This window comes from Conger conger, chromosome 7 (assembly GCF_963514075.1).
Source record: "Conger conger chromosome 7, fConCon1.1, whole genome shotgun sequence".
Classification (NCBI taxonomy): domain Eukaryota; kingdom Metazoa; phylum Chordata; class Actinopteri; order Anguilliformes; family Congridae; genus Conger; species Conger conger.
The window spans coordinates 17,703,449-17,731,426 of NC_083766.1; the positions used below are offsets into that span (position 1 = coordinate 17,703,449).

At 41.5% G+C, this 27,978-nt stretch overlaps 1 protein-coding gene across 1 annotated transcript in view; it reads left to right on the top strand.

The window, feature by feature from the left end:
* LOC133132954 (AF4/FMR2 family member 2-like) overlaps positions 1-27,978 on the top strand; it is a 173,653-nt gene that overhangs the window by 20,435 nt on the left and 125,240 nt on the right. Inside the window, exon 2 of the mRNA XM_061248804.1 lies at positions 24,497-24,617. Coding sequence (XP_061104788.1) covers positions 24,497-24,617 — 121 coding nt within the window. The remainder of the gene's footprint in view (positions 1-24,496; positions 24,618-27,978) is intronic.

Here is a 27,978-nt window from a genome sequence, read left to right on the forward strand (position 1 = left end):
GGTGTTTAACAGGTGAACACCGAAGACTAACTGGTTACAAAACCTGCCTCAAACACACATGATGATGTGTTGTTATCGATTGATTAATTGATTGTGGAGTCAAGATTACATTACATTACATTATTGGCATTTGGCAGACGCTCTTATCCAGAGCGACGTACAACAAAGTGCATACCCATAACCAGGGATAAGTTCGCTGAAAGACCCTAGAGGTAAGTACAATTTCAACTGCTACCTGTACAACAAAGATAAGGACAAGGGCCATTTTTTTTTTTTTTTTTTTTTTTTTTTTTTTTTTTTTTTTTTTTTTTTTTTTTTTTTTTGAACAAACAAACAAAGAGCAAAAGTCACCAAAGTTAACTATCCGAACACTGCTTACCTAGCCAACTAAAATACTGATACACAAGTCACAGAGACAACAATTAAGGTTCACAGGGAGGTAGGGAGGGATGGGGAGAGGTGCTGTTTGAAGAGGTGTGTCTTCAGCTTGCGCTTGAAGGTGGGGAGGGATTCTATAGTTCTGACCTCAACGGGGAGTTCGTTCCACCACCGTGGAGCCAGAACAGACAGTAGTCGTGAGCGTGAGGTGGAGGTTCTGAGAGGGGGAGGTGCCAAGCGGCCTGTGGAGGCTGAACGAAGAGGTCTGGCAGGGGTGTAGGGTCTGATGATTTTTTGCAGATAAGCTGGGGAAGACCCTTTAACTGCTTGGAAGGCTAGCACCAATGTTTTGAATTTGATGCGAGCCATGACAGGCAGCCAGTGGAGGGAAGTAAGCAGGGGGGTGACGTGTGAGTATTTGGGAAGGTTGAAGACCAGACGAGCTGCTGCATTCTGGATGAGTTGGAGGGGTCTGATGGCAGACGCTGGGAGGCCAGCCAAGAGGGAATTGCAGTAGTCCAGGCGGGACAGAACCATCGCTTGGACCAGGAGCTGGGTCGAGTAGGGGGTGAGAAAGGGGCGGATTCTCCGTATGTTGTATAGGAAGAACCTGCAAGACCGGGTCACCGCCGCAATGTTCTCGGAAAGGGACAGTCTGCTGTCCATCACCACGCCGAGGTTCCTTGCACTGGGTGACGGCGTGAGTGTGGTATCCCCGAGGGAAATGGAGAGATCCAGATGGGGAGAGGTATTAGCAGGGATGAATATCATTTCAGTTTTACCTGGGTTGAGCTTTAGATGGTGGTTGTCCATCCAGCTCTGGATGTCCCTCAGGCAAGCAGAGATACGGGCTGAAACCTGCGTATCAGACGGCGGGAACGAGACGAAGAGTTGGGTATCGTCCGCATAGCAGTGGTAGGATAGCCCATGTGCAGTGATCACAGGGCCAAGGGAGCGAGTGTAGAGAGAAAAAAGAAGCGGGCCAAGGACTGAGCCCTGGGGAACTCCTGTGGCGAGGGGCCGAGGTGTCGATACCGAACCAGCCCAGGCAACCTGGAAGGAGCGACCAGAGAGGTAGGACTCAATCCAGTCCAGGGCTGTGCCACAGATGCCCGTTGCTGACAGGGCAGACAGGAGGATGGAGTGATCCACCATCTTTTATTCAAAAGCTTTGTCTCAGGAGGCTATAAGTAAACTCGGATACAGCGGTCCCATGGTAATGGGTTACCTCAAACACATCTCCAACATAAAATTGTTTACAGCGCTATCCCAATACATTACAATGACAATATGACACTATTATTATTACTATTATTATTATTATTATTATTACTATTATGGTCCAAGCGATGGTTCTGTCCCGCCTGGACTACTGCAATTCCCTCTTGGCTGGCCTCCCAGCGTCTGCCATCAGACCCCTCCAACTCATCCAGAATGCAGCAGCTCGTCTGGTCTTCAACCTTCCCAAATACTCACACGTCACCCCCCTGCTTACTTCCCTCCACTGGCTGCCTGTCATGGCTCGCATCAAATTCAAAACATTGGTGCTAGCCTTCCAAGATGATTGGTTATTTGCTGTAATGGTACATGAAAAGTATTATAAAGCTAATGGGACAATGATCATGTTGCTTTGCGCTAAAGATAATAGGTACCAATGGCGCTTTATCGTAGGGTGAAGAATATAAGCTGCTGGGAGCACTGTACTGTATTTCTGGCATTGAGAACCTGGCACTGTTTGTCATTGGCGTTGCATCATATATCATGTACTTTCTGAATGCCATTGGATTAAAGGAAGGTCTTTTTTGTTCTGGCAGTGCCAAAATACTACCATTGACAGTTAGACCAGGGGTTGTTTTGAGCATTTCTCATTTTTAACGTGAGGGACAGTAATGAGGGATGATAATGCGTTGGTGTTGGCAGCTCCACACCAGTTTTGTGCGTACTCCCTGCACTGTTCCAGATGTAATCCACAGTGATGTGCAGAGAGTAGCATCCTTCTCAAAAGTATGATGAAGTAGCCAACAGTAACTCTATCTGCCAGTAGCTTCATCTCTACCTACTGTATTTATTTATATATTTATATACAAAACATACGGAATTCCGTCTTTTCTTCTCAATTTTTTTCCCCGTTTTAATACTGAGAAAAGAATTGAAGACCAGCGTCAAAGGCGCGTTATTTTAGCTGTTGCCTGATGTATGACACCTTGCTCAGATTATTTCCCTCTAAAGCCTCTCTGTCGGCCTGACCCTTTTCCGTGGTCGGTTCATATGCAATGACAGCGCATATTCCCCCGCGCGATCCCTCGCCAGGCTGCGGCGACGCACGGGGAGGGCCCGACTGCGCGCCTCTCCGCTCAGCTGGACCACACAGCGTCACTTACCCTCATTACATTCGCACAAGACAGGCTCCCCCGCCCGCTAAACTCCTCAGCCCTTGTCTAGACACAGTGACTACGCGCAAGGCTCTTAACCCACTGACGGATGGGGGTCTCAACCTCTTGCAGCTCCGGGGCGTTGCCGGGTATCGGCCGAGGTCGACGGCCTGCTCTCTCAGCGCCGCCGTGTGGCCTGCTTCTGCGCCGGGCTGCTGAGACGCAGCGTAGCGTGACTCCGGCACCTTTGTCTTTGAGCGTAAAGCTAATTCAAAAGAGAGGAAAAAACCGAATAGCATTTAATCCAGTATAATAAATGACACGTAATTCTATTTAGGCTGTTAAGACTACAGTGTCATGACTGATTGCCAAATGTAATATTCACTTACTCAGAGTCAGATTACATTCACTTTAAGTCAGCAATACTACTTTTCCAATAATAATAATAATAATAATAATAACAATGATAATAGTAATAATAGTGTCATATTGTCATTGTAATGTATTGGGATAGCGCTGTAAACAATTTTATGTTGGAGATGTGTTTGAGGTAACCCATTACCATGGGACCGCTGTATCCGAGTTTACTTATAGCCTCCTGAGACAAAGCTTTTGAATAAAAGATGGTGATATGAACTGCTCCCCAGTGTCTACTCACACACCCAACTCAAACACGTTACTGTACTGAGGTAGGACAGCTCTGACCCCTCTCACTATTCATCTACATAATATACACAGCTTCTTGTAGCTGCCTTGACTACTCTGTCTGTGCACTAGTCTTTTTGGAAAAACATACAGTTAGTACACTACCCACAGGTTGTTTGTGTGACTTCACTTAAATGGAAACAATGGTAACAGTGGTACCCCGCTGTGTTGCTTTCAATTATAAATGCCGAACAAGCCCGTGTGAATATTTGGTAATAGTGTATCAGTACACAGTAGACGTTTCAGCCATTCAAGCTGGGATCTATCAGTCAAAATAAACCTAAACGTGTTTTCAGGCAGAAATCACAGTGAAGTATGTATATTATAAGCATTTATGTGGTGTTTGCTTTGAACAGAATTTGATTGAGTTTCATGCCTCTATTGGCAGAGGAGGCTACCGTTGAACATTTATTTTGTTTTTATGATAAATTCCTCTCAATTAAAAATTCTGGGTTTTTTTTGGTTTGTTTTTCTAGAGGTACAGTATGTTCTTGCAGCTGCTGTTTGACTGTTTCATTGTTAATATTTTCTTTTGATTTGTAGTAGGATGACCATTTATAAATATGTTTTTATGTTAATAAGGCTAATAAAGGCAGATTTTCCGGTTCCTTTGAAAGCTCAAACTCAGGATGTAAACGACAATACCGGTGGCGTTTTTAGCAAGTTTTTACCTCCAGCCGATTGCACTTACCATATCCGCACGTCTCCCTGTTCTAGCTTTTAGTTATTTACATCCTTTTCCCTGTCTCCCCTTCTGCGTTTTTTTTTTTTTTTTTGGTTTGGCTTTTTGAGGCAAGGCCACCCAGCCAGGACTCATCTGCATGCAGAGAGTTGATCGATGAGGTTAACCCGCGGAACGCCGCGATTGGAGTAATTGGCCTCGGGCTTTGTGTTGCTTCGGAACTCCAGCACGAGTGCTTCTGTCCTTGGAGGCCTCTCCTCCTCATCCCGGTGTCTGGGCCGCCAGCGGGTTGCTATGGAAACCGGGGAAGAGTTAATGCGGCAGGAGACCTAAATTGTATTCCTTTTTTTTTTTTACGGCGAGGCAAGCGGCTAGAATCCCCGCTTCTGCTCATATGCTAATTGAAATAAGCGCTTCTGACTGCCGGCTCGGAGCGGCTCGCTGGTCCCAGCGCCGGGGAAACCGATGGGAGAACGGACGTCGTCGCGTTAAGATTTCATTCCTTGCAAGTTCACAGACAGTATATTTATATGGGGGGGGGGGGGGGGTTCTTTGGTCATGGTTAAAGCCCACAGTTTTTTTTCCACAATTTTCACAACATGCTTTTCTCTGACTAAGAAAATGGCACAATGGAAAAAATATATAAAAACAGTACTATGGGTATATAATTTGACTGACTGACTGTGCTGAAATAATTGCTTATTTAGCTAGCTTTGAAAGCTCAACGAATGAGAACAATTAAAGAACACATTAACACCACTCCAGCTTAATTTGAACATGATTACGCTTTGTTATGAAATGAAAGACTTACTCAATTGAATGAATTTTATTCAGTTTTTGCTTAAAATAGATTTTTTTTACTACAGAATCTTTTAAAGAGGATTAAATATCTCATTACTCCGTATGGGAGGGTCATACAGGTATGCATGTGTAGCAGGCATAGCTCGGCTAGTTGCAGGAAAGGGAAGTAGCAGGTAGCAGTAGCAGGTTACCGCTGCAGGAAATGTGGTATTCTCAGGTCCAGTGATTCTCAGGTCCAGACTCCAGGATTGCCTGTTTCACACTAGCTCTCTCTCCACACTTGACCCGTATACAACATCTGTTTGTTCTGTCATGGCTGCTTGGCTAGGGATACATTGCACACACTTTGACACAATAAAGAAGGTCCCTGTGCCATTCCTGAGATTTATATCACATCCCACACATTACCCACATCTTATTCCTGCACTGTACCAGCTAGACAGTGCCCTGAAAGGAGCAAGATTTATCACATAAATAAAATAAATACTTGGGTTTTTGTATATAGGCAAGGTTGTTGAAATTAGAACAAATTACAAAAATTACGTTTCAATCAGGCTCTCAGTGTTGCATGTATATTGCCCAAATACTCCTGGTTCAACATGTACTGTCTTCATGGCGTATTTAATTCCTGCCCTCTGTATTGCAGTATGTTGTGGTCCCACGTTGCTTCAGTATTATACATTCATAGGCTGCAGTGTGGCAAAGAGGTGCCTTGTTTCGCGGGCGATTACGGCCGGCTTTTGCCGCCGTGTTTGTCTTCGACGGCCGGGGGATGCGCATGGCCGTCCGGCGTCACGCTGCCAGCGAGGCGAGGGAATTGTCTCAGAGAACAATGGGGATTTAACGACGGATGCTTCCGGATGGCGGCGTGCGGATGCCAGCGGAACCTTCGCGTTTCATTTCGGCAAAGCATTGGCAGCTGTCTCGGGGCTTGCAGAACGGGACGGTCTAAAAATAGGGAGGCTGATTAGAAAAGGCCCGCGTGTGAAAGCCTGCACCCCTGTCCGTGGCTGGAGGTTGATTAATCCGTAAGCGTCCGCGATTACGCGGTCGGTATGGGGTGCACTCTGATCCAGCCGGGCCTCCGGCCCTTTGCTGGGGGTTTATCAGCTCCCATGCAGTGGAAGTCAGAGGGGAGAGGTTGTAATTCTAATCTCCTTGTTGTCTTTCGTCTCCCTCCCGATAAAAGGGATGTCTGCTGTTATTTCTCTGTTATAAGGTGTGTGTGTGTGTTTGTTTGTGTACATGTGTGTTGCTGTATGTGTGTATGTGAATAAGTGTGTGTGTCTATGCGTTTGTGTGTGTACTGTATGTGTGTGTGTGTGTGTGTGTGTGTGTGTGTGTGTGTGTGTGTGTGTGTGTGTTTGTTTGTATACATATGTGTCGCTGTGTGTGTAAATATGTCTGTGTGTCTGTGTTTGTGTGTGTGTGTGTGTGTGTATGCATGTTTGTATACATATTTGTCGCTGTGTGTGTGTTAATATGTGTGTATCTGTGTTTTTGTGTGTGTACTGTATGTGTTTGTATGCATGTGTGTGTATGTGTGTGTGAGTGCATGCATGTGCTGTCATTGGGCTCAGACCGCATACAGTGTGACAGACTGAAACGTCACAAGAGCTTTTTTCACAAGATCCCCTTCTGAGCCAAGATAGCCTTTCAGTCCATGTGAAAAGGGGTTTCATCATTACAGATCTGTGCCATATATCACTGAGCACTGGGCTTTCCTTTAGAACTGCTGAGTTCCTATAGAGAGTAATCCTCCACATTTAACATTTAACAGGGACACCCTTTACACCAACCAACTGCTGAATTACCAGCATCAAATCATTATTCGCAGTCCACAATAATGCATGTGCTGTTTTCATTTTCTCATTAGTCCTTTAATCCTTTTCTCATTAGTCCAAAAATAAGTACTAAACATCATAGATTAATATGCAAATACTGCTTTTACTGTAGGAGAACATATTATTTTGTTTATAATGATTGTAATAATTACTCATATTTTTAGTTGTAGTATTAGTTGTACATGTGGTACTCTTAATATGAATATTATTGTTATTATGTACTATGATTTATTGCTTAATAGCAATGCATAGTAAAAGTACACAGTTCCAATTGACTGAATTGATTGTATTAGTCATGTTTTCTTTGTGGAATTGTCAGATGCTAGATTAATACATTTAAATTTTGGTGTGGTGTGTTGAGCTGTCTCTGCTAAAAATAAAATTGTTACTACACGATTGCAGATGTTAAAGATCAATCATTACACTGCCTGTCTTAACGAGCGTATTTAGTCTTCGAATAAGATTTTTTTTTTTTTTCAAGTAGAAAATATTTGCTTGTTTTAAGTTACTGTTCGCTTGACAGTAAAATTTGGACTGTGAAATTTGAAATTGAAGTGAAATTTTCTCACCCAATTGGCAAATTGTGAAATTAGTCACACTTTCTCACCTCATTGGCATTTTGTTGAAAAAAAGTCACATAAATAAGATTTTAAGTCTAAATACAAGACCAAGATACTTGTTGAGACTTTTTCGTTTTTGTTCACTGTGTGCGTTGGCAGCTGTATCTCAGTCCTGCTAGCTAGCGCACAAGTAGCATCATGCTTAGCGGAGAACGCAGCATCACGGTAGCGTTCAATTTTCGTAAGTCAGGAAGCCTGATGAAAACTTCCAGTGAGAAGCCCTGCAGAGAGACCTGCGCCATCGCACGGGAAACGATCGCCTCTGGCGCTCCCCATGTTTACGGTCCTCTCTGGTTTCAGACTCTTTATAGGACCTGTGGGGCTGGATGAGTGCTACCAGCGTCTCAGTATGCCCTAACACGGACCTTGATAAGGTCAGGAAATAAAAAACCCTGGCACCAGCAGCCGAGTATGCATGCTCTAATAATGTAATAAAACAATACTATGAAAGCACACCCTCTCAAAATAATTGTGAGGCCTCCCGGGAAATCATGGCTGGCTGTTACTAGGAGGGGGTGAGATGGACCTGTAAAAGCAATTACCTTTAAAATGAGGGAAGAGGCTGTGTTTGCCTGTCTGTGGCACAGCAAAAAGACCAGGATTGCTCCTGTATGCCAGCCTCTCACTCTCTCCCTCTCCCTCTCTCTCACACTCTCTCCCTCTCTAACTCACTCTCTCTCATCCGGTTTAGCCCCCAAGCAGAGTATAGCCCCAAAGCAGACTACCTGGTCAGTTAAGAACCAAGGGAGGAAAGGAAGGGGAATCCCCCGCAAGGTTAGACAAGATTTATGGAAGATTAGCTTCACCTAATCTTAAAACCAGACTCTTCAATTCAATCCAATCAAGTAGAGTGGGCTTAACACAGTCCTATCTAATCTGCACAGCCTACTTATCTGCATACTGTGCATGTAAGCAGCTGTTGCTTCCCACAATACATGCCGTGTTTCATGGGGGGAGTTGTCACTTCGTACAGTGTAGGCCTGATCTTTTACGACACCTTATTGGCCAAGAGATTGTTTTTAATGGTGAAGATCCACCTATTGTATTCGTACTGGATAACCAATCTCTGTCCATGACTAGAGGTCTGTCATTTTGCAGCTACGCATCATGAAATTTCATTGTTTAGAGGTTGGCGGTTTGGGCTCTTTCCAGTGGGAAACAAAGGGAGACTGTTGTGACCGGGCGAGTCATTCTCAACAGATTAGGGCCTGTGTCAAACATTGGCACTTGGGCCCTGAGGTCAGGGGACTTGGCAGAGTTAGCATAGCTGTGACCGTTTACATGGTTTTGAATGCTGGCCTTCCGAGGGCTGGTTTTAATGAGATTAATGATAAATGGGCCTGTTCCCTGTTGGACCGCTCAGTAAGTCTCAGCTCTGCCCATTATCACAAGTGTTGTGTGTATCACTGTTTTTATTTGAAAAACAATCTGATTTTCAAGTGTTTTTAGTGAGGCTTGTGCTGAAGACATTGCTGAACAGATATTAGATATTCCTCTTTTTATGTTCCGGGCGGGTAATAGAAAGTCTGAGAAGGGGCCCAGATTTGCGTTGAACCGGTGTGGTGTAAATGCAATCTGCAGGCAAAAACTGACGTATGTAGACACTAGACAGACCGTATTAGGATGGCATTGAATACTCAGCTGGTGGGTATTTGGGGGTCACTTCAGCTACTCAGACGAGTCTGAAGCAGGGCCATTATCAGCAAGAGTTTGGCTTGAGGGAATTGCTGTATATCACAGACCAGCCTCTCTTGACTGATTCCCCCCCCCCCACCATTATGCTGAACAGGAACAGTAGTCTCAATTCCAGATTTGTGAATATGGCCTTATTGAAGCAAAGTTTAAATGCCTGATATTGTACAAATAGTGTCACGTTTCAATGTTATCATTATATGAGTGGTCTTTGGCTACATTCCTGTTTTTTGTTAGTAACATATTATTTGCTACTGTATAAATAAAGGTTAAACTGGTTAAGTAAACAATCAGCATTGGTCTTGTTCTTGAAATCTGTCTAGCTCAGGCATATCACATGGCAGCACATTTATGGTAAGACACACATCTTAATCAACTTCTCAATTTAAACGTTTTCGGAGATCATAATTATGCAAATGGTTCATGGCCGTCATTATTTGATATTATAACAAGGAATCATAAACTGATGCAATTTTTTTACTGTTATTTACACTATAAATCTTTTATGATAGCTTTAAATTCTTATCACTGTTCGCTGATAGGCTGCTCCGACATGGATGTTTCCAGTATAAGAGAGCAATGTATTTCAGGTAAGACTTTAAGGGAGTCATGATTAGTGATAGACAGTTCTTACATTATTCTCCTCTGTCTATAAAGTTTAAGTCAAGCTCTTGGTCCTTACGGGGATGCCAAGATGCAGTCAAACATGATAAATATTTCTTGTGTGAAATTTCGGAAACATAATGGGTCTTTGTATAGCCGGCCCACATGGAATCAATCGCTGCCCCGTTCAAAGACCTAATCGCTGGCTGGCTCAGTGAAGGGATAGTTTGGCTAGACAGATGGAAAGAGCTGCTGTAAGATGAAGATCAAACTGAACTGGTGCTCCGTCACCCGAAAGCCCCTAATCTGATGATCACAGAAATGAGGACTGCCAGCAGCAATTGTGATAAAATCATCAGTGCTGATATTTTCACTGGATAAAATTCATACTGTGTGCATGTACTGTCTATACATACATACATACATACACACACACTCAGTTGCTACTTTATTAGGTACTCCTAATACCAGGTAGGACCCACTTTTGCATCCAGAACCATGGATTCTGGCTGTTTACAATGCCGTATTCTGACCCAATTTGTCAGACCAGACAACATTTTCCCAATCTTCAGTTAAGCTTTAGTGATCACATGCTCAATTAGCCTGATCTTTCTGTTCTTAGCTGACAGGAGTGGAATCCAGCATTGTCTTATGCTGCTGTAGCCCATCTGCTTCAGGGTTTGACATGTTGTGCATTCAGAGAGGCCCTTCTGCACACCACCGTTGTAAACCGCTGTTATTTGAGAATCTGTGGCCTTTATTTTAGCTTGATTGTGCCTTTTTCCAGGGAGGCACGGTGGCGCAGTGGGTAGCACTGTTGCCTCACAGCAAGAAGGTCCTGGGTTCTAGCCCCGCCGGCCCCTTTCAGTGTGGAGTTTGCATGTTCTCCCCCCTTGTCCGTGTGGGTTTTCTCTGGGTATTCCAGTTTCCTCCCACAGTCCAAAGACATGCAGGTTAATTGGTGAGTCTAAATTGTCCCTTGATGTACTCCTGCCGTTGCCCTTGACCAAGGCACTGGCATCAGAATTGGAGTTGGTCCCCGGGTGCTGTACTATGGCTGCCCACTGATCCTAGGTAATGTGGATAGGTTAAAAGACAAAATTTAATTGCAATGACAATGACTATAAAGTTGAATCTAATCTACTCTGACCTGATCTCTCTCATTAACAAGGTGTTCTCACCCACAGAACTGCCCCTCCCGGTATGTTTCTTGTTTTATCACACCATTCTCTGCAAACTCTAGTGAAAATCTCAGGATGGCTGTTTCTGAGATGCTGGAACCACCATGGTCAAAGCCTCTGTCTTGCCCATTCTAATGTTTGGCCAACAGCTAAACCTCTTCATCATGTCTGCATACTTCATACATTGGGTTGCAGGCACATTATTTACTGTTTGGAAGAGCAGGCTATTTGCTTTAACACGCACCTTAACGAGTACCTAATAAAGTGGCCATTGAGTGATTATCTGTGTTTTTCTCTCAATGAGGTAAGTACTGTAGATTTTTATCTGCCATAACTGTGCATATCACTGCTCAGTTGGTGGTGACATTTTGTTGGGCAATCAAAGATTTCACTGAGAGACTTTCTAGGAGGCGAATGGTCGGGAAATGCATAGCTTATTTTGCATTTCTAAAATGGCATCCAAGTCAAATAACAGCTAAATGCCTCTGGTCTACATGGTCCTTTCCTGTGGCTGTGTTGGACTTGTACAGGAGCTATTGGATCTCTTTCATTACCGTATTAACGCTGAAGCTAAGAAGTACGGAGTACCAGGTGAAGTGGAGGGATGATCTGCTGATGGCAAACCACTGTACATGTGACTGAACACTTGACTCAACCTCAGTCGCACAAAACAGAAGCACTCCAGGTCATGATCCACCATCTTTCAGACAGTTGTCATCAGAGCTGCCAGCTACTCGGATCACAGCTTTTGTCTTTTCGAATGGCGACTGAGCTCTTTAGTTGGGTCTGGTTGTTTTCGCTTGTCACCCCTGTGGTGAGATTAGCGCCGTTGCCTTTTTGACTCGTCCATATTATCGTCGAAATAAACCCATCTGCGAGTGTCGCGGTCCTCCTGAGCCGGCCCACTCTGTCAGGCTCTTTGTTTGAGTGTCCGGCCTGCCAGCCAAGTGGCTCGGCAGGCTTTTATCAGCCGCCACGCAGGGCTTCTGTATGGGTATTTGGGTCAGTAATCCACGCTGTATTTGCTCTCCCGATTATGTTTTTGAAAATGTTTGCATATTGAACATTGTCAAGTAGCCTATTTATTTTCTGACAATGAAAAGCCACTTCACGGCAGCACTCGATGAGCACCGTGACAGGATATCAGGGACGTGAACTGAATGATAGCCACCTTAGTTTTAGTGATCGAAATATACATGTGGTATACTACTGTATGGCTGTTTTAACTATGGTTCTGGAAGTGCATTTGCTGTATTTGAGATCTGCTGATGTTTTTTTTTCCAAAAGGCAAATCATAACGTTTTCTATGTATTTCATGTGCGCCACTTAATCCGCTAGCCCACAGCATGTAAAGTGAATGCAGTTGCTCACTGTATTTATTCAGCCATATATGTTTTCAGACTTTTGGTAACCCCAGCTAATGGTGAGACGAGATCTTCTCCCTGTGCCGGGCCCCCGGTCGGAGGACTGGCGTTTAAAATAAACAATCATCGTTGCGGGCTCTGGAGAAGGCTGGTAACGTCTCCGCTCATTCGAGGGTCAGAGCCATTAGTGCCATTTCCCTCTCAAAGCCGCTGATTACTCCACATCCCCTTTAGTGTGGACACAGCAAATTACCGGCAGCCAAGAGGAATCTCTAATATGCAGAGAAGCAGAGAGGGAGAGAAACGCTTGGTGGCTTGGAGAAACAGTAAAACTATAAAGGCTGTTGACATCTCATTTCACCCCTTTCCACAGCAATGTGCAGCTACTCTGCGGTCCTGTGCGGAGAATAAAATGGCCAATATGCGATTGTGTGAGGAAAAAATGAGAATGCTGGGGAAAGGAATCCAGGGTGCAGGCTCTTACCCCTGTTATTTCCCATTAGTGGGACGGTTCTATCTGATAAGTATTGAGGTGATGGGGATCATCTCCATTCACAGATGAAATGAGCACATTTAATTTGTCTGAGAGCTAGCCAGTCTGCCGTAATGGAGTCGGCATAAAAGGCATTATACTCTCATCTGAACAGGTGACTAATGTCAGTATCAAAGCTTCAAAGACTCTCATGCAGTTTAGTGATAAATATTATAATAACTAAAATTATTAGCATTTAAACATTTTGTGTTTAACAAGTTTATCTCAATCAAAGGGAATGCATGTAAATATTGAGGATGTATTTTAACTTAATTTTCAAATAATACTTTTACATTTTTTTCAGTTGTTTCATTTGTAAATCAAGCTGGGCTTATTTGTCGATGATACTGTATTTTTTAAATTATATATCAGTAAATGCAGCACTTGCTCTCAGTTAAATGTTGAATGGAGGTTGAACGGTTATCTTTGTGTTGCATTAAACCTCATACTTTCTCATATTTTCTTTTACAAATTACACATACAATTCCCTCTGGAATTGATGGTTTGCTTGGTAAATATAGGTAAAAGGTTATGAATGCCATGGTTGTTTATCAGCTTGATCAGCTAACACTCAAAATATGAGGGAAGTCTAACCTTTAACTGAGGTAAAACTCCTCAAAGTAAATGTTTCTCAAACATGTGTGCCACAATTATTGCCAGCCCTAGGAAAAATAGTACTGCTTATCTATATTTATCTTTAGCTTTTTTGACATTATTTGGGTACTCCTAATGGTCATCCATGAAGTCCAGTTTCACTGAGTTATAAAGATAAGGTGACACACATGCCAAACTCGGTTTGTCATCCATCAATGTGTAGAAGGTCAGAGAAAGGAAATTAAATGAGACAAAAAAGTGCTTGACCTTCATAAATCAGGCACTGGCTATAAAAAGTATCGAGACGTCTGAAAATATCCATCTACGCTATTAGGGCAATAATTAAGAAGTTTCAAACAACTAGAGCTGTGATAAAATCCACCTGGAAGAAGTATTTTGCCCTCATTCACAGTATGAGGGATGGTTAGAGAGCCACAAAATTATCCAAAAGGTCACAATTGGAGAATTGCAGAAGCAGGCTACGTCTCGGGGTCACCCAGTCCCTAATACTACAATTAGACGCCACCTCCCTACCAGAAAGCTATTTGGAATAGTTGTCAGAAGAAAGCCTCAACTGTCAGTGGTGGGCTTGGTGATAAGAAGGATGGTCATGCAGAAAAGAATCTACAAGTAATTCCCACTGTGAATCACAGTGGTGGTTATGTGATGCGGGGCTGTTTGGCTTCCAAAGGCCACAGGAATCTTCTCAGGATAAATTGCATCCTGGGCTCAGTCAAGTACAAGGAGATTTCAGACCAAAATGTGTCTGCCTCTGCCAGGAGCCTAAACTGGGTCATGGTTGGATCTTCTAGCTGGACATTGATCTGAGGCAGTGATCCAAATCCACAAAGAGGTTAACTGACCACAGAATCAAACTTTTGCAATGATCATCTCATTCCCCTTGACCTAAACGTATTGAAAACCTGTAGGTTAAGCTAAAGAGGAAAGACCACAAACAAATACCAAGGATTGATGGATCTGGAGAGATTCTGCATGAAGGAATGCTCTCTGATCTCTTGCCATGTTTTCTCTCACCTCATCCAACATTTTATAGTCGGTGCCGTCAAGGTGCTGTATCTCGGCAAACGGATGGTGCACAAAGTAATAAATGCACAGGCACCAATAATCATGACACACATCTTTTTCAGATTTTTATTTCTCTGAGCAGTTTATTTCTTGGTCACAATGGGGTTTTGTGATTTCCTCATATTGTAGAGCGGAGAAAAACATTTGAGAAAAAATGAAGTGAATTTCATTTTAATTGAAGGTGCCAATAATTCTGGAGGGTGCTGTAATTCTTATTATTTTATTTCATTATAACTGTCATGTGGTTTAAATGATGACATGAATCATTCGTAGTAGTGCAATTTGAACTAATTGAAGTTATATTGAGTTATATTTTAGTTAAAATCTCTCTCTCTTTTGTGTGCGGTCGCAGGAAAGGGTGAAATTAATGGGAATGAAGATCATGATAAAAAGTGTGTTATGAAAGTATGCGCATGAACTATTAAGGGAATGACCATGTCAGCTTTGCCCAGATGCCATAGTTTACCAAACCATTGCTATGTGAGGAAATCAACTTGCAGTTCTAGCCTGTGAAATCATTCTCAATAAGCTTTTGTCTGGATGCTTTTAAAACACTGTGCATTAGTGAGGAGTGAGGATTAACGACGTCATCGCAGATGAGAGCACGAGCAGGTCTGTTTGTGTCGCATCTCTTTTTGGACAGCCTTGCTTATTTTTACTGGGGGGTGCCACTTTTTTCTGTAAATATTACTGAATATCCTCATTCCCAAGTGACATCATGAGCACACCATCCAAACTACAAACGTTTTTCTTCGGCATTTTTTTTCATGTGCTGTACCAACAGAAAGCATAAACAGACTGTTAAAAGGAAAGAAACGCATACCGGCCCATCAGCAACACCCCCATATGACACACTGCCTGGGTTCTGTGTAAAAAATGGTTATTACTGTCATTTAACATATTCATGTGCCACCGAGCATGTTTTGGAACGTCAGTTAAGATGCTAGATTAGCTTTGCGTGTTGTCACATGGGATAGCTGTAGTCTCATTACTTTGCCTTATGCTCTAATTTCATTCATAGTGTTCCTCTTTTCTCAAAGCTTAATGGCTGACTGGTGCAATTATGGCGTGGCCACTGCTCAATGAAGTATTGTCCTTATTGTGCATATTTATGTGGACAATCACCCTAATCATACTAAACTGCGGGTGTTCACTGGAAACAGAAAGTGATGATGAGTCCTCTGCAGCTAATGTAATTTGCGGTTTATTAGTGACAATTTTATTGCGATGCAAATTTGATCATGGAATCAGATTAAGGATAACTGACTCAAGCTTCACTGTCCTTAACTAGTGTTTCTTTTAAGTAAGTCAATTTTGATTTGCATTCTTGCCAGTTAAATAATAACTGAAGATTGGGTGCCAATAAAGGCTGTTCATACGTTATGCCCATGTGTTTTTCAAATTAATATGTTAATTTGGCTAATTTAGGTTTTGGAATGGTCTCCATTTTGAAAAGATGTAGACAACTTTATATTATATATTTATGTTTTACTGGGCTAAGGGCCTTTGCATTAAATGATTTGTGCTTCTTGAATTATTGAGATTTATCGTCACATTTATCAGATATTTTATGGCTACCACCTACTGACTGTAAAATGAGAAATGTTTAAAAAGTCATTAATACAGCCAGCAAATAAAATAAAACTGGCATTTTTATGTTATTGACATTATCAAATAAGTAGTAGCACCAAATATCCAAAGCCCGTATTTTAATCTCAGCAAAATTAAGTCTGCAAATAGTGAGGAGATTTCATTCTGATATTAACGCATTTGTTTTGTCTTTTCTTTGAAATACTAAAAAATGAATGTTTTCTTTTAACACACTTTTACAAATATGTTCCTTTCAAGAAAATAATTGGATGTTTACAATAAATACACAAGCTCAAAGCTTGAAGACATACTGTAGTGGAGGTAAGGTACGTGAGGAGGTAAGAGCGCAGTCGGAGGGTTGTCGATTCAATCCCCCGCCCTGAGCGTGTCGAAGCGTCCTTGAGCAAGACACCTCACCCCCAATTGCTCCCAATGAGCTGATTGGTACCTTGCATGGCAGCCTTTCACCGTTGTTGAGTGTTTATATGTGAATGGGTGAATGAGAGGAATTAATTGTGAAGCGCTTTATATAAAAGCGCTATATAAATGCAGTCCATTTATCATTTATCATATTGACTGTCATTGCAGCCAGCCCTGTTGTACCTGAACCTCACTTGTATAGAAACCTTACAATCAGAGTGAAGTAGTCACCATGAAGTTTCTGCAAGCACACTCTGCCATCCATGGTCAAAGTAAATTCCAGAAGAGATGAGGGAAAAAAAAGTTGTTGAAATATATCAGTCTGGAAAGGGTTATAAAGCCATTTCTAAGGGTCGGGAACTCCACTGAACCACATTATCTCCAAATGGAGAACGCTTGGAATGGTAGTGAATCATCCCAGGAGTGGCTGGCCTGCCGAAATGTTTGTGCCGTTGCCGCAGCTAGCTAGCAGCAAACTCTGCACTGAAATATGATTGATCCCAAACCACAGGCCCTGAAGCTACACCCGTCCTCACACCCTCACACTCACCCCTCCCTGAAACGTGCCGATCACATCAAAAACGTGCCAAATGACAAATACAGGTAAAGGAGCGCAAATCTGGTACACAATGACTGAGATTGCCCGTGCATCATAGATATACCTTAGCATGATTATTTTATAATATTTTCAAGGTAAGAATTCTACATGATACTTTAATACTTTAATATTAAGTTTGAATAAGGATTGTGGATTTTGGGATAATAGTATCATTAATATGGGAGGGATCATGGATCATGATCATTCAAATGTAATTTCTGCTACTTGCATGCCAATGAGATGATGCCCTTATAAGAATAAGCATTGTAAAGGTGAATGCGCCTATTATTTAAATACCTGGAAATGGGTGTACTTTTTAAGTAAAGATGCACTTTTCTTTGCGACGATGCCCCTACACGTGAAATACAGTTGTTCTATCGCAAGCTTAGATATGCGGAAGGGAACTGTGTACAGAACTCAGTTAAGATCCCTGTCACCCCAGCCCCTGCCTCAGCCAGAGTCAGAAGACATCCTCCTCACTAACAGAAGTAGACTTACAGTCACAGGCTCATAGGTTAAAAAGCCCTTTGCTGTCTTAATCGCAGTTATTTAGCTCCACGTACATTTTTTCCCCCCTGTTGATGTATTGCAGGTGACTGCTGAGCTTGTAATGCGTTTAGCTAAAGAGGGGTAGGGCTGGTTTGTGATATTTCCCAAGTGCATCTTGATCGAGGTTCCATTACTGCCTGCGTTGTTTCATTCATTTATAATCCATACACTCCAAATACGATTTAGCGCTCATTTATTTATACTCCTGTATTAAGGAGCTTACACAAATAGCTCACAGTTTTTGCTCGCATTATCTCAAGGTAGTTGAAACTCTAAAAGGAATACGAGTAACTATGCTGTCTACATACCCGCACACTGTAATATTTAGCCGCAGATCAGTAATTACCATCATTTAAAGTAATTGCCTTTTATATGATTATGAACTATGAAATTCATGAAGAGCAGAAAATGGAATGCAATATGCACTGCATGCTCATTACTGTATAATCAACGTGCTGTTCTAAATTCCTGTGGTGATTATGATGTCTGTCGAGTACCATATATGTTCAACCATGATATGTCTTTGTAGCATAATTACAATGAAAACTGCCTTATATTTCCCTCTCCCCTGAGTTATACTGTTCTGCACTGGTTTTTCATTTTTATATGCATTGAACTGCTTCTATATACTATCACAAGAGAATAGAGTCATACACAAAGCCACCTTTCGACAAGTGAGTTCAGATACTGTATATTCTGGCCACAATTTTGGACGCATAATAATTCAGTACATCATGTTAAATTGAGTTTGTGAAATATTTTAGCATTTTAGTTTCATTTTATTTGCCATGTCCATGTATTGATTTTTGTTTTTTGCCCTTAAAAGGTATTCATGGATGAAATGTTTCCATGAAAAATTGTAAAAAAAAAACCAAAAAAAAAAAACACCCCTTTATGACACACTTTAAAACGTATTAGTGTAGTGTCGTTGTAGGAGTTCTTTAAAAATTTTTGATATTGCACTTGATCACAGTCCTGGATGAAGGGTAAGAGAGAAGTGAGATTAATGAAATGGGTTTGGTAACAGGGGGCCCGAGGAGAGAGTTAAGATTGGGAGGGTTTGAAAGCGCTCAGATCTCCACAGCGTTTACGCAGCACATGCAAACCGTGGCCTCCTCCACCGAACGGGAAGAGTCTCCGAGGTGATCTCGCTAATAAACAGGCTGATAACCTGCTGCTTGCCAATTACTGCAAGTGAAACTCATTAACACCAGAGACTCTCCTTTTTTTAAACCGCAGCCTTACGCATTGCCTAATGTTCATTAATTTCAATCATTTTACGTTACTTATGTCTTGTGTCTTTTATTATCATTTTAAAAAGTTTACTGTCCCAGAACCTGCCTCAACTCACAGATTATTTTCATGTTTGCCCTTGTTGCTGTAACAGTTAACTTTGTAATGGCACGCCATTGATATCAATGTCTTTATTACCCACAAGACCCTTTGGTATCCTATCGTCTCTATTGGTAAAGCTGTTGAGAAAGTACTCAAATTTGTATGATTTTTCTGATAGCTTTGCATATTGTAGTACAAGTAATGTTGAGTCAAAGGCGTATGATTAGAATGTGTTCTTGCTTTTCATGGTATCTTTGTGTTTCGTTATAAGTAGCTGCCCATTGTTACTGCAACATTGCTACGGCACATGCATGTGAGAACTCACACCCACACGCACGTGTTCTCACCATATGAGGAGGGTCAGGTTGTGTATATTTTCCTTGCGTGTGTGTGGAAGCTCGGTGTTTGGTGTAGGAGTTGAATCCCCTGCAGGCAGAGGTGGGGGGTGGGGAGCAATGGGGTGCTCTGCTGTCGCTGTCAGTACAGGGACACAGTTACGCTTTGACATCACTCTTTCCGGAACTCTCCACAGCAGCGCAGGTCCTTCACCCCGACCACATAGGACCGCTCCAGAAACCACTCCACTGCCACACAAGCGTTCTCAATCTGCTCTCTCTGTGTGGTCATGCCAAGGTGAATCCAGGACAGAACTGTGAACATTTTGCTGTTGACCCCTGGCAGCTGGCAAGATTTGTTCTGTTTTCATCCTTACTATTTCTTGGCTGGGGCTTTGTAGACAGAACACACACACAAGGAAACTGCAGAGTATTAACCCTGTATAGTAGTTTGGCTGTTCTGTAATGTGTAGGTAAAATACTTTTTGGGCTTTTTATGTTCATAATACATTTTCTTTTTACATGTACTCAGTTCTGCAGGTGAAACTACTGTGAAACACCAATTATTGTCCTTCTCAGATTCAAAGACATAGAAATTCAGGAATACTGACAAGACAAGCACCTTTACTCCCCCATTCTTCACAGGAGAGATAAGCAGCTCCTTACCATTATAAACTGGTGGAATAACTGCCACCAGGGGTTAAACACTCAGCTGCTATTTTAATGAGTTGATGCCTCCAATTATTAATTGCAGTTTAAATCAGGAATCAACAATGGCTGTTAAATTCCAGTATCTATGCCTTACACTTACTCATTGTATCACACCATATGAGTCACACAATGGAACTGCACACCGAAATTGGTAGGAGGTCGGGGAAAAAAATCCAGTCCAAGCTATTTGGTTATCTTCCAAGTGCAGAGGAGCTCAGCCTAGATTAAATTTACTCGGTTCACATTGGATATCAGTATTAGTTTTCATGTTATGTCGGAAAAGGATGAGGGTAGGAAGGTGTATATAGGTGTGGGAATAGGGTAGACGAGAAAAAGCCGAACTGGAAAGGTCGTATTTTTCAGGAGGAGTTGTATCTTCAAATTGGCCGGTGGAATTTGCAGATTAAACAGATTGAAATAGACAAAAACAAACACAGACAAAAGAAGCAGGAAGTAAGGAGACGTAAGCAGGAAGTCATATGGGTCTTATCAGTGCACATTGAGCGTCTAAGTCTTTCCCTATTTCTGTTTTAATTACTCCCCGTAAAACACAGGCCGTCTCTAAACACAATTACTTTAGCAACACGATTCTGTGCAAAGGATGTCACATTTTCAGTGAAGCCCACGACAGCTGTAAATTTGATCTTTCACACTCTGCTTGTGTTGCCATGTGTGCAAACTAGCTCAGCGTAGTTATAAGACTACTGACATCTTGCTGTCAGTACTGCAATGCCACCTCTGTCATCTCCTTTTTCCATGTTTTCTCATTACAATATTGCTCTTTCTATTTAAGGAATCGGGTTGGTTTCAAACTCCCCGTGTTGTGTCCCAGTGTTGTCTCTCCCTTTCTGGGGTAATCAGGTTGGGGCATAAATGTTCTCATGAATCCAGAAGATGCACGCAGGTGTGAACCAAAGACAAAGTGGCTCTTGCCATGTAACCCTGCCTTTTTGTTATTTTTTAAAACCCTTTTTTTAAGTTATGATGGATGCATACAAGATTAATTCTCAGGGTGTTCACAAAGAAACACACAGGCATTGCCTGCAGGGAGAATTCTCATATTATGATATGTCATCATAAAATGAGAATTAAAATACCATGCCATATTGCAGTGGTTCTAAATTCAGCCCCCCCTGTGTACATTGTTATTTTGTTTTTGTTCCAACCACAAATGCAATCCCAGGCTTTTAACAAGCTTTTAATTTTTCTTAATTGGGTGCATTTTGTGTTCACAGGGATTATTTTACCTCTTAACCCACATCATGTCAGAAATAGCTATGCATGCCACAAAGAATAAAAGACCCATGTTCACAATATGGTTATTGAGTTACTGCATATTGCAAACAATTACATAAAAGTAGGTAACACAATTACTTAACTGGTCAAATTAAAGACTGAGGTGTATTAGTTGACTCTTAAGTGTGGACACATGGCCACTAAAACTAACCATTTGGATAATAAAGAATTCAAAGACAATGCAAATGATAACGAGCCAAATATGCATTAAATTAATATGTTTAATGATGAAAATATTATGAAAGAACTTGTGTGCTCAACAGCCTAATTAGGAGCCTATTCACCTCAGTTTTTAACTTGATTCCAGTTTTGTACAATTATTTGTAATATAGCTCAATAAGCATAATGTGGGGTTTTGATTCTAAATGACATGTATAGCTATTTCTGATATAATGTGGCTTAAGAGGGTAAATAATCCCTCTAAACATGAAAAGCACCTAATTAGCAAAAAACAGCAGCTTGTTCTGGAATTGAAACTGTTGTTGGAACAACAAGCAGCACACATACAGTAGGACGGAGGTTGCAAACCATCATAATATGTTTTTTATGTTTTTATTCACATTTTCATCATATTTTTCTCTTTTCTAAGTTAGTATACAGTATATTCCAATTTAGTTCACTTCACAGTACTGTTATGTTTGTCCCCAGAAACAATTACAATGAAGAGAATGAACCGAATAGGCATTAAGTATAATATAGATGTGCGTACAGTATATTGTATTTCTTACACATTGGCTGTCTCTGATGTATCATATTTATTTGGACTACACATACTGTACCGCAGACTATTTCTTGCTCATATTAAGCATGGCAGTGCACTTTGAAATAAGATGGTATGCATACACAACTACTAACAGGCATATCAAGCTGCCTGGCATCTGCAGTTTATTTCAGTAACCCTCTGGCCAACCACATAACAATGAAAATCTCTCATTTCTGTCACATCTTGAGCTCCTGGCTTAACCAGGTCTCTAATGCCTGCTCTTACCCTCCCTGCAGTCCCTGGGGAGGCCTGTGGTTGGCTGGAGACATGGAGCTCTGGAGCAAAGCAAGGGATGTACAACGCGGGCTTATTATGTAAATGAGGAGGCAAAGAGAATCTCTCATTGGCTGGATCCTTGGTGGCTGCTGTTATCGAGGTGCTACTCTGGCTGATATTGACTGCGAAACAGCTCTAGTCTTATCGAACATCTCCAGCCTTTAAGCCCCTGAGCCCTCCAAAGCCAAAAGTAATTAATGATAGACAGCTATGTGGGGGAGGCGGTGGAATTCACAGTTGTGAGCGTGTTCCCAGAAGAGGAACGAAATATTACACTGAGAAATGATTACACTCACTGACAGGCACTGATCATCTTCGAACATAACAGCGATTTGAAGCAGAGGAACCTCAGGATGTAAGAACAGAGGTTACACTGCCTGAAGCTAATGTGGAGCTTTTACCATTTAGCTTGATGGAACTTAAAAAACATTCACTGCTTAAAAATATGGTGTAATTTTCTGTAATTCCACTCTAGATGCCAAGAATTTAAGCGAATGTGGGACTACTATGCAAATGACGGGACTGGTGTTTGTCCAGGTTTTAATAATGTGGTCTGTTATGCACGACTAAATTCACTGTCTCTACTCAATGCCAAGTGAGCACTGATTCAGCATATAAATTAAAAACCCACATGAGTATATATTTGTGTATATTTGTTTATATATATATAAAGTCTTTGAGGACACTTCCAAGAAATTATTGGGTTTTTTCAGTACATATCCAGAGCTAATACAATTATGATACTCCGTTTATACCTCTTACTCAAGAATACATATTGACTTTTATTAAATAAGATGGGCGAAAGAAGAATTGTGTATGTATTTATTCAATGTCAAAAATTAGGTATCTGCATTTCGCCTTGATTACTGCCTTCTCTCTGCTTGACATTGATTCCAGCATCTTCCATTTCATCGCAGCACTTTCTCAACACTTGGTAACACTTGGCCATAGATGATCTGTTGATGTTACTTGATGTTTTCTCTCTTCGACTGCTCCCACAGATGTTCGGTGACTGTGGTGGGAATGCCATCCTAATAAGCTCCCATTCTTCTCAATTTATGAATAAGATGTGTAATTGCATTATTCTTCGATAATAATAATGAAAACAGTGCGGACTTGGTAGTGTCCTCGGACACTGGTCACCGCTGTGTGTGAGCGTGTGCCCGTGTGTGCATCTAATATATCTGCCTGTATGTGATATTGTATTATTGATACTTTAAACTGAGCCAACATGACATGGATTTTAAACCATGCTGTTCCATAGAGAATGATGTTCTTTCAGTAACAGGCTATCATCCACATCCTGGTATAATTGTACAAGCACATAAAGTTACCACCATTATCTTATATTGAGAGCAAAGGCTATTTTTGGTTAAAGGTTATGTGCTACAATATTTAATTCACGTAATAAGTACTGTGCACTTGATTTTATGGTCTACTTGGCCGAAGTTCACTCCTGAAAATATACTGCATACTTTGAAGTAGCAAAAGGCTGTGAACTTTCCTGAAGGAAAATGGTTAAGCTCTTATCTGGCTTAAGTGAAGTTTTGCTCTGCTTGTTTTTATCCAGAACATTATGCTTATCATTTCTCACTTTTGAAAACTGTCAGGAATATTGTGATGTCATGCCAAGGCATTTTGAGATATACATAGCCACCTCAAACAGCAGTACTGTTTCTCTCAAGCACAGGTTGAGAGGCCACTTGTGAGATCAGAGCATATGAACCATATCATTTTAACCAGACCTATACTCATGATGTCACTGTCCAAACTGCAGTTTATTATGTTACCAGTCTACTATACTTACTTTCAGCTGGAATCTTGGCTTCCTGTGTTTGAATCGTCACTACACCCATAGTACCAGTTAACCATTTCTGCCCCAAGCTCTCTTTCTTAACCTGTTTTTGCCTGCCCTGTTTCGTATTCTATCTCGTTCTGAAATGCGGCTTTCTTCCCGGTCTGCGGCACAGACGGCCTTTAAGTGCCGATCCAGCTATTTCATCCATGGGGCTGTGTTTCTCTCATCTGCTTAGTGCCAGCTTCTGTCTATTAGAGAGATAAGGGCTTCTCTTAAATCTTTCCATGGAAGGGATTCAATATTTATTCCTCACAGGCTATCTCATGTCATTCTTACAGCCCTTTTTTCTGCCTCACTTCCTGTCTCCACAGTCATTACGAGCAGGACCGCAGCGCACTCAAGAAGAAGGAGTGGGAGCGGAGGAATCAGGAAGTGCAGCAAGATGAAGATTTGTTCTCCTCTGGGTTTAATCTGTTTGGGGAGCCGTACAAGGTAAGGACCAATCACAGCCGCCGCGTTCTCTTGGAGGGCATTACCTAGCAACAGGCATGGGGCACTGTCAAACAGATGTACCTGTAGAACAGCACAGTATGGGACTCAAAAACCCCTCCCCACACACGCACATGCATACATATGTACACACACACAAACACACGTATACATATGTGCACACACACACACACACACACACACACACACACACACATACACACACACATACACACACACACACACTGCAAATAGTTTGGCTCTGGCCCTCTATTGCACCACTGGTACATGCAAAAGAATTAAGTTAACAGCCTGAGCCAGATGCCCATCAAGCAGCATCTGTCTGTTTCCAATCACTCTGTGAGCAAGAGTCGAGATCACTCCCTCATGGTCATTTACATCAGTGCTTTTCAATCTTTAAGGCTTTGCTTTCCTAATGTACTTAGTGTCAAGAACACTATGCAAACTTGTGGAATTTCAGGTGAAAATTCTAGAAAAACTGAATTAGTTGACCATGTTTTATTATCTTCAGCATACCCTGCTGTGATGAATGTAAATGTACAAAGTAATATATAAGTGGCAAGGTGCACAGTTTCCTCATTGTAAGCCTTAAGGGGTGGCAGAGTAGCATGATGGTTTGGGAACTGCACTTGAAACTCAATAGCTGTGGCTTTGATTCCTAGCTGAGATGCTACCATTCTAGCAAGGTACTTTACCTAAATCGCTTCAGTAAAAAAATCCCAACTGTATGAATAGTTTGTTTGTTAAAGTGCAATCTATGTAAGATCATGTGCTAAATACCAAAATGTAATGCCTTTCCAAAGACATCAGGGAGATTCAGAAGGCTGGTATAAGCAAGCAAGTAAGGGCATGTTTTTCTAAGAAGTTCCAGGGTCAGGTATTGAAACTGAGACAAAAGGCATACAGTTCCTTATACTCTAATTTCAAGTTGCAACAGGTGTTTGTGAAGCGATGAAGCAGTACCTTTGTTCCTGTGGATGGATTCTAAAACAAAGCTATTATTATTATTTTCTATATTGCAGTAAAAATGTTAATTGTTTTAACTTGTCTTTGACTGTAGGAACTGTATTTGTCTCTGCAGGCTCTCTTCTGCAGTTATATCTGCTCTGTTAAGGTGGTAGCATATTTAATTTGGGAACTGTAACAAGATAACAGTATACCTAAGCATGATAGCAGTAATATTGAAGTGTCACACGAGATTAGAGTGGCTCAGCAATTCATGTTTTGTTAGACAGGTGTTCCTTGTCTTCTATGACTGTAGTGTAGAGATACAGCTCAGTTATGGGAGGGTGCCCTGGCATTCAAGCCATATGGGATGTTTTCATGCACAGGAAAATGAGATCATTGGCTTATTTTATTTTTTTAAGTGGGCAGGGAGACAGTCATACATTTGCAATTTATTGTTACAACATCCATTTTGTAAGCTCTGAAGGTTAATGGAAAAACACAATGGCCATTGTGAAAATTATATAACGATCATGTTGGTGTAACTAAACAGAGCATGTAACTTCATATGATGTCGGAAGTATGAAAGTCTGAACTTAGAGCAATGATGTAAGGTTCACTGGATGTTTATTCGAAGCTGTAGCTGAGGACACTTTTACCATCTCTTCTTCTATGGTAGGGGGAAAGCCAATATACAATTCTCCCTGACCAGTGACTGGTAAACAGTGCAGGGCTGTTTATAATGCTCTGACAGAAGCTAGCAGAATCTAGGTTAATGTAATTCCATCAGACTTCTTCATTTTCTACCTATTTCATTTTTGTCACGGGCATTTACCACAGCCATTCGTCTACATTTATGATCTTTTTTACCGACACATCCCTGCCGAACCGTGGCAGTAGAAGGGAAGCTCGCTGTTTTTGTTTTGTTTGCCGAGGCCCTTCTTTCCTTTAAAAAAAACAAAAAAAAAACATATCCATCTCCCCACCATGAGAGGGATGACAAGACAAACCACTCTGAGGAACATCTGCGAAGGTACTAACCGTGTCAATATTGAGGGATCGAGTTTGCCGTTGGTCCTGAGTGCGGGATCAATGGCCTCTCTTGCTGCGGGGCCCCTTCTCTCTCCAGTGGATTGAGTGCTGTAATCAAACTGGATGGATGGGCTCCTGGAGCGGACTCTGAGGGGCTAAGAAGCAGGTGAGGGTGACCTTTACTGCTCCTCAAGGACCCTGCTCGTAGCTACTGAAGACTGTTAAAGATAGCAGACCGCTCTGGGCAAGAGACACTTGACCCGGCTTCCCAGGCACCTTGGTCGACATCTCTCTGTCAGGTCTCCTCGCTCATAAGGCACGCGGTAGCCACCAATAACCTGGAAGAATGGAATCCGCGACGTCGTCTGAAAAGAGACGGTTGCTAATTAATAAATGATACATTCTCAGACAGCATGCCCCAATTAACTCAGTCTGTTTCCCTTTTTTGGTTTAAGTTTTGATATTTACCTACTGCTTAAGCTGGCATATATGTCAGTCATTTGCAATATTGAATAGTTTTATTTTAATGTTTGAAACATTCAAAATTGAATAGGTGAAGAAGCTTTTCTTTGTGGAGATTGGGTTTTACTGCATGAATTTTGAAACACATGTTGATTAGCTAGGCTGCCTCAGATACTATTGGATGCGCTGTTGCTTTGTCTTACACATCTAGTATATTCTAGACAGCATTAAAGACAATGACTCATGAGAAAGCAGCCTAGTGATTGATTAGATGTTGAGGAGATTTATCTCGCCCTGGACCTGAGCTGACAGCTCCTCTCTGATTCTCTCAGTCGAGCTAAATGGCTAGAACCAAATTGGATCTCTGCAGTTCTTTATTTTTATTGTAATGTTCTTCCACAAACACCTTTATACAGATTCATTATCTTGCCCTTTTATATACAGTACTGTGCAGAAGTCTTAGGCACCCTAGACTTTATTTTATATATATATATATATATATATATATATATATATATATATATATATATATATATATATATATATATATAAATATATATATCTTTCCAAAAGATTTAATTTTACAGAGACGTTTTTGTATTTAATTTAAAACATATTACTGTAAGCAATTGACTACTTTTTACATAAAAACTTGATCAAGGCTGTCTGAGATCAGAAGCAAGGAGCCAATCAAAGTCTGCAGAAGAGCCGTGGCAAGTTCTCCAACATGCTTGGAACATGCTTGCTGATTGTCTTTTAGACCTGCAGGACAGCGTTGGCTATCTCAGAGAAGTGATGCAGTTTTAACACCGAAGGGTGGTCACAAAAAATACTGATTTGATTCAGTTTTGAACTGAATTACCAAAATGTAATGTAAAATGTGTAGTATGTTTATTTAGGACCT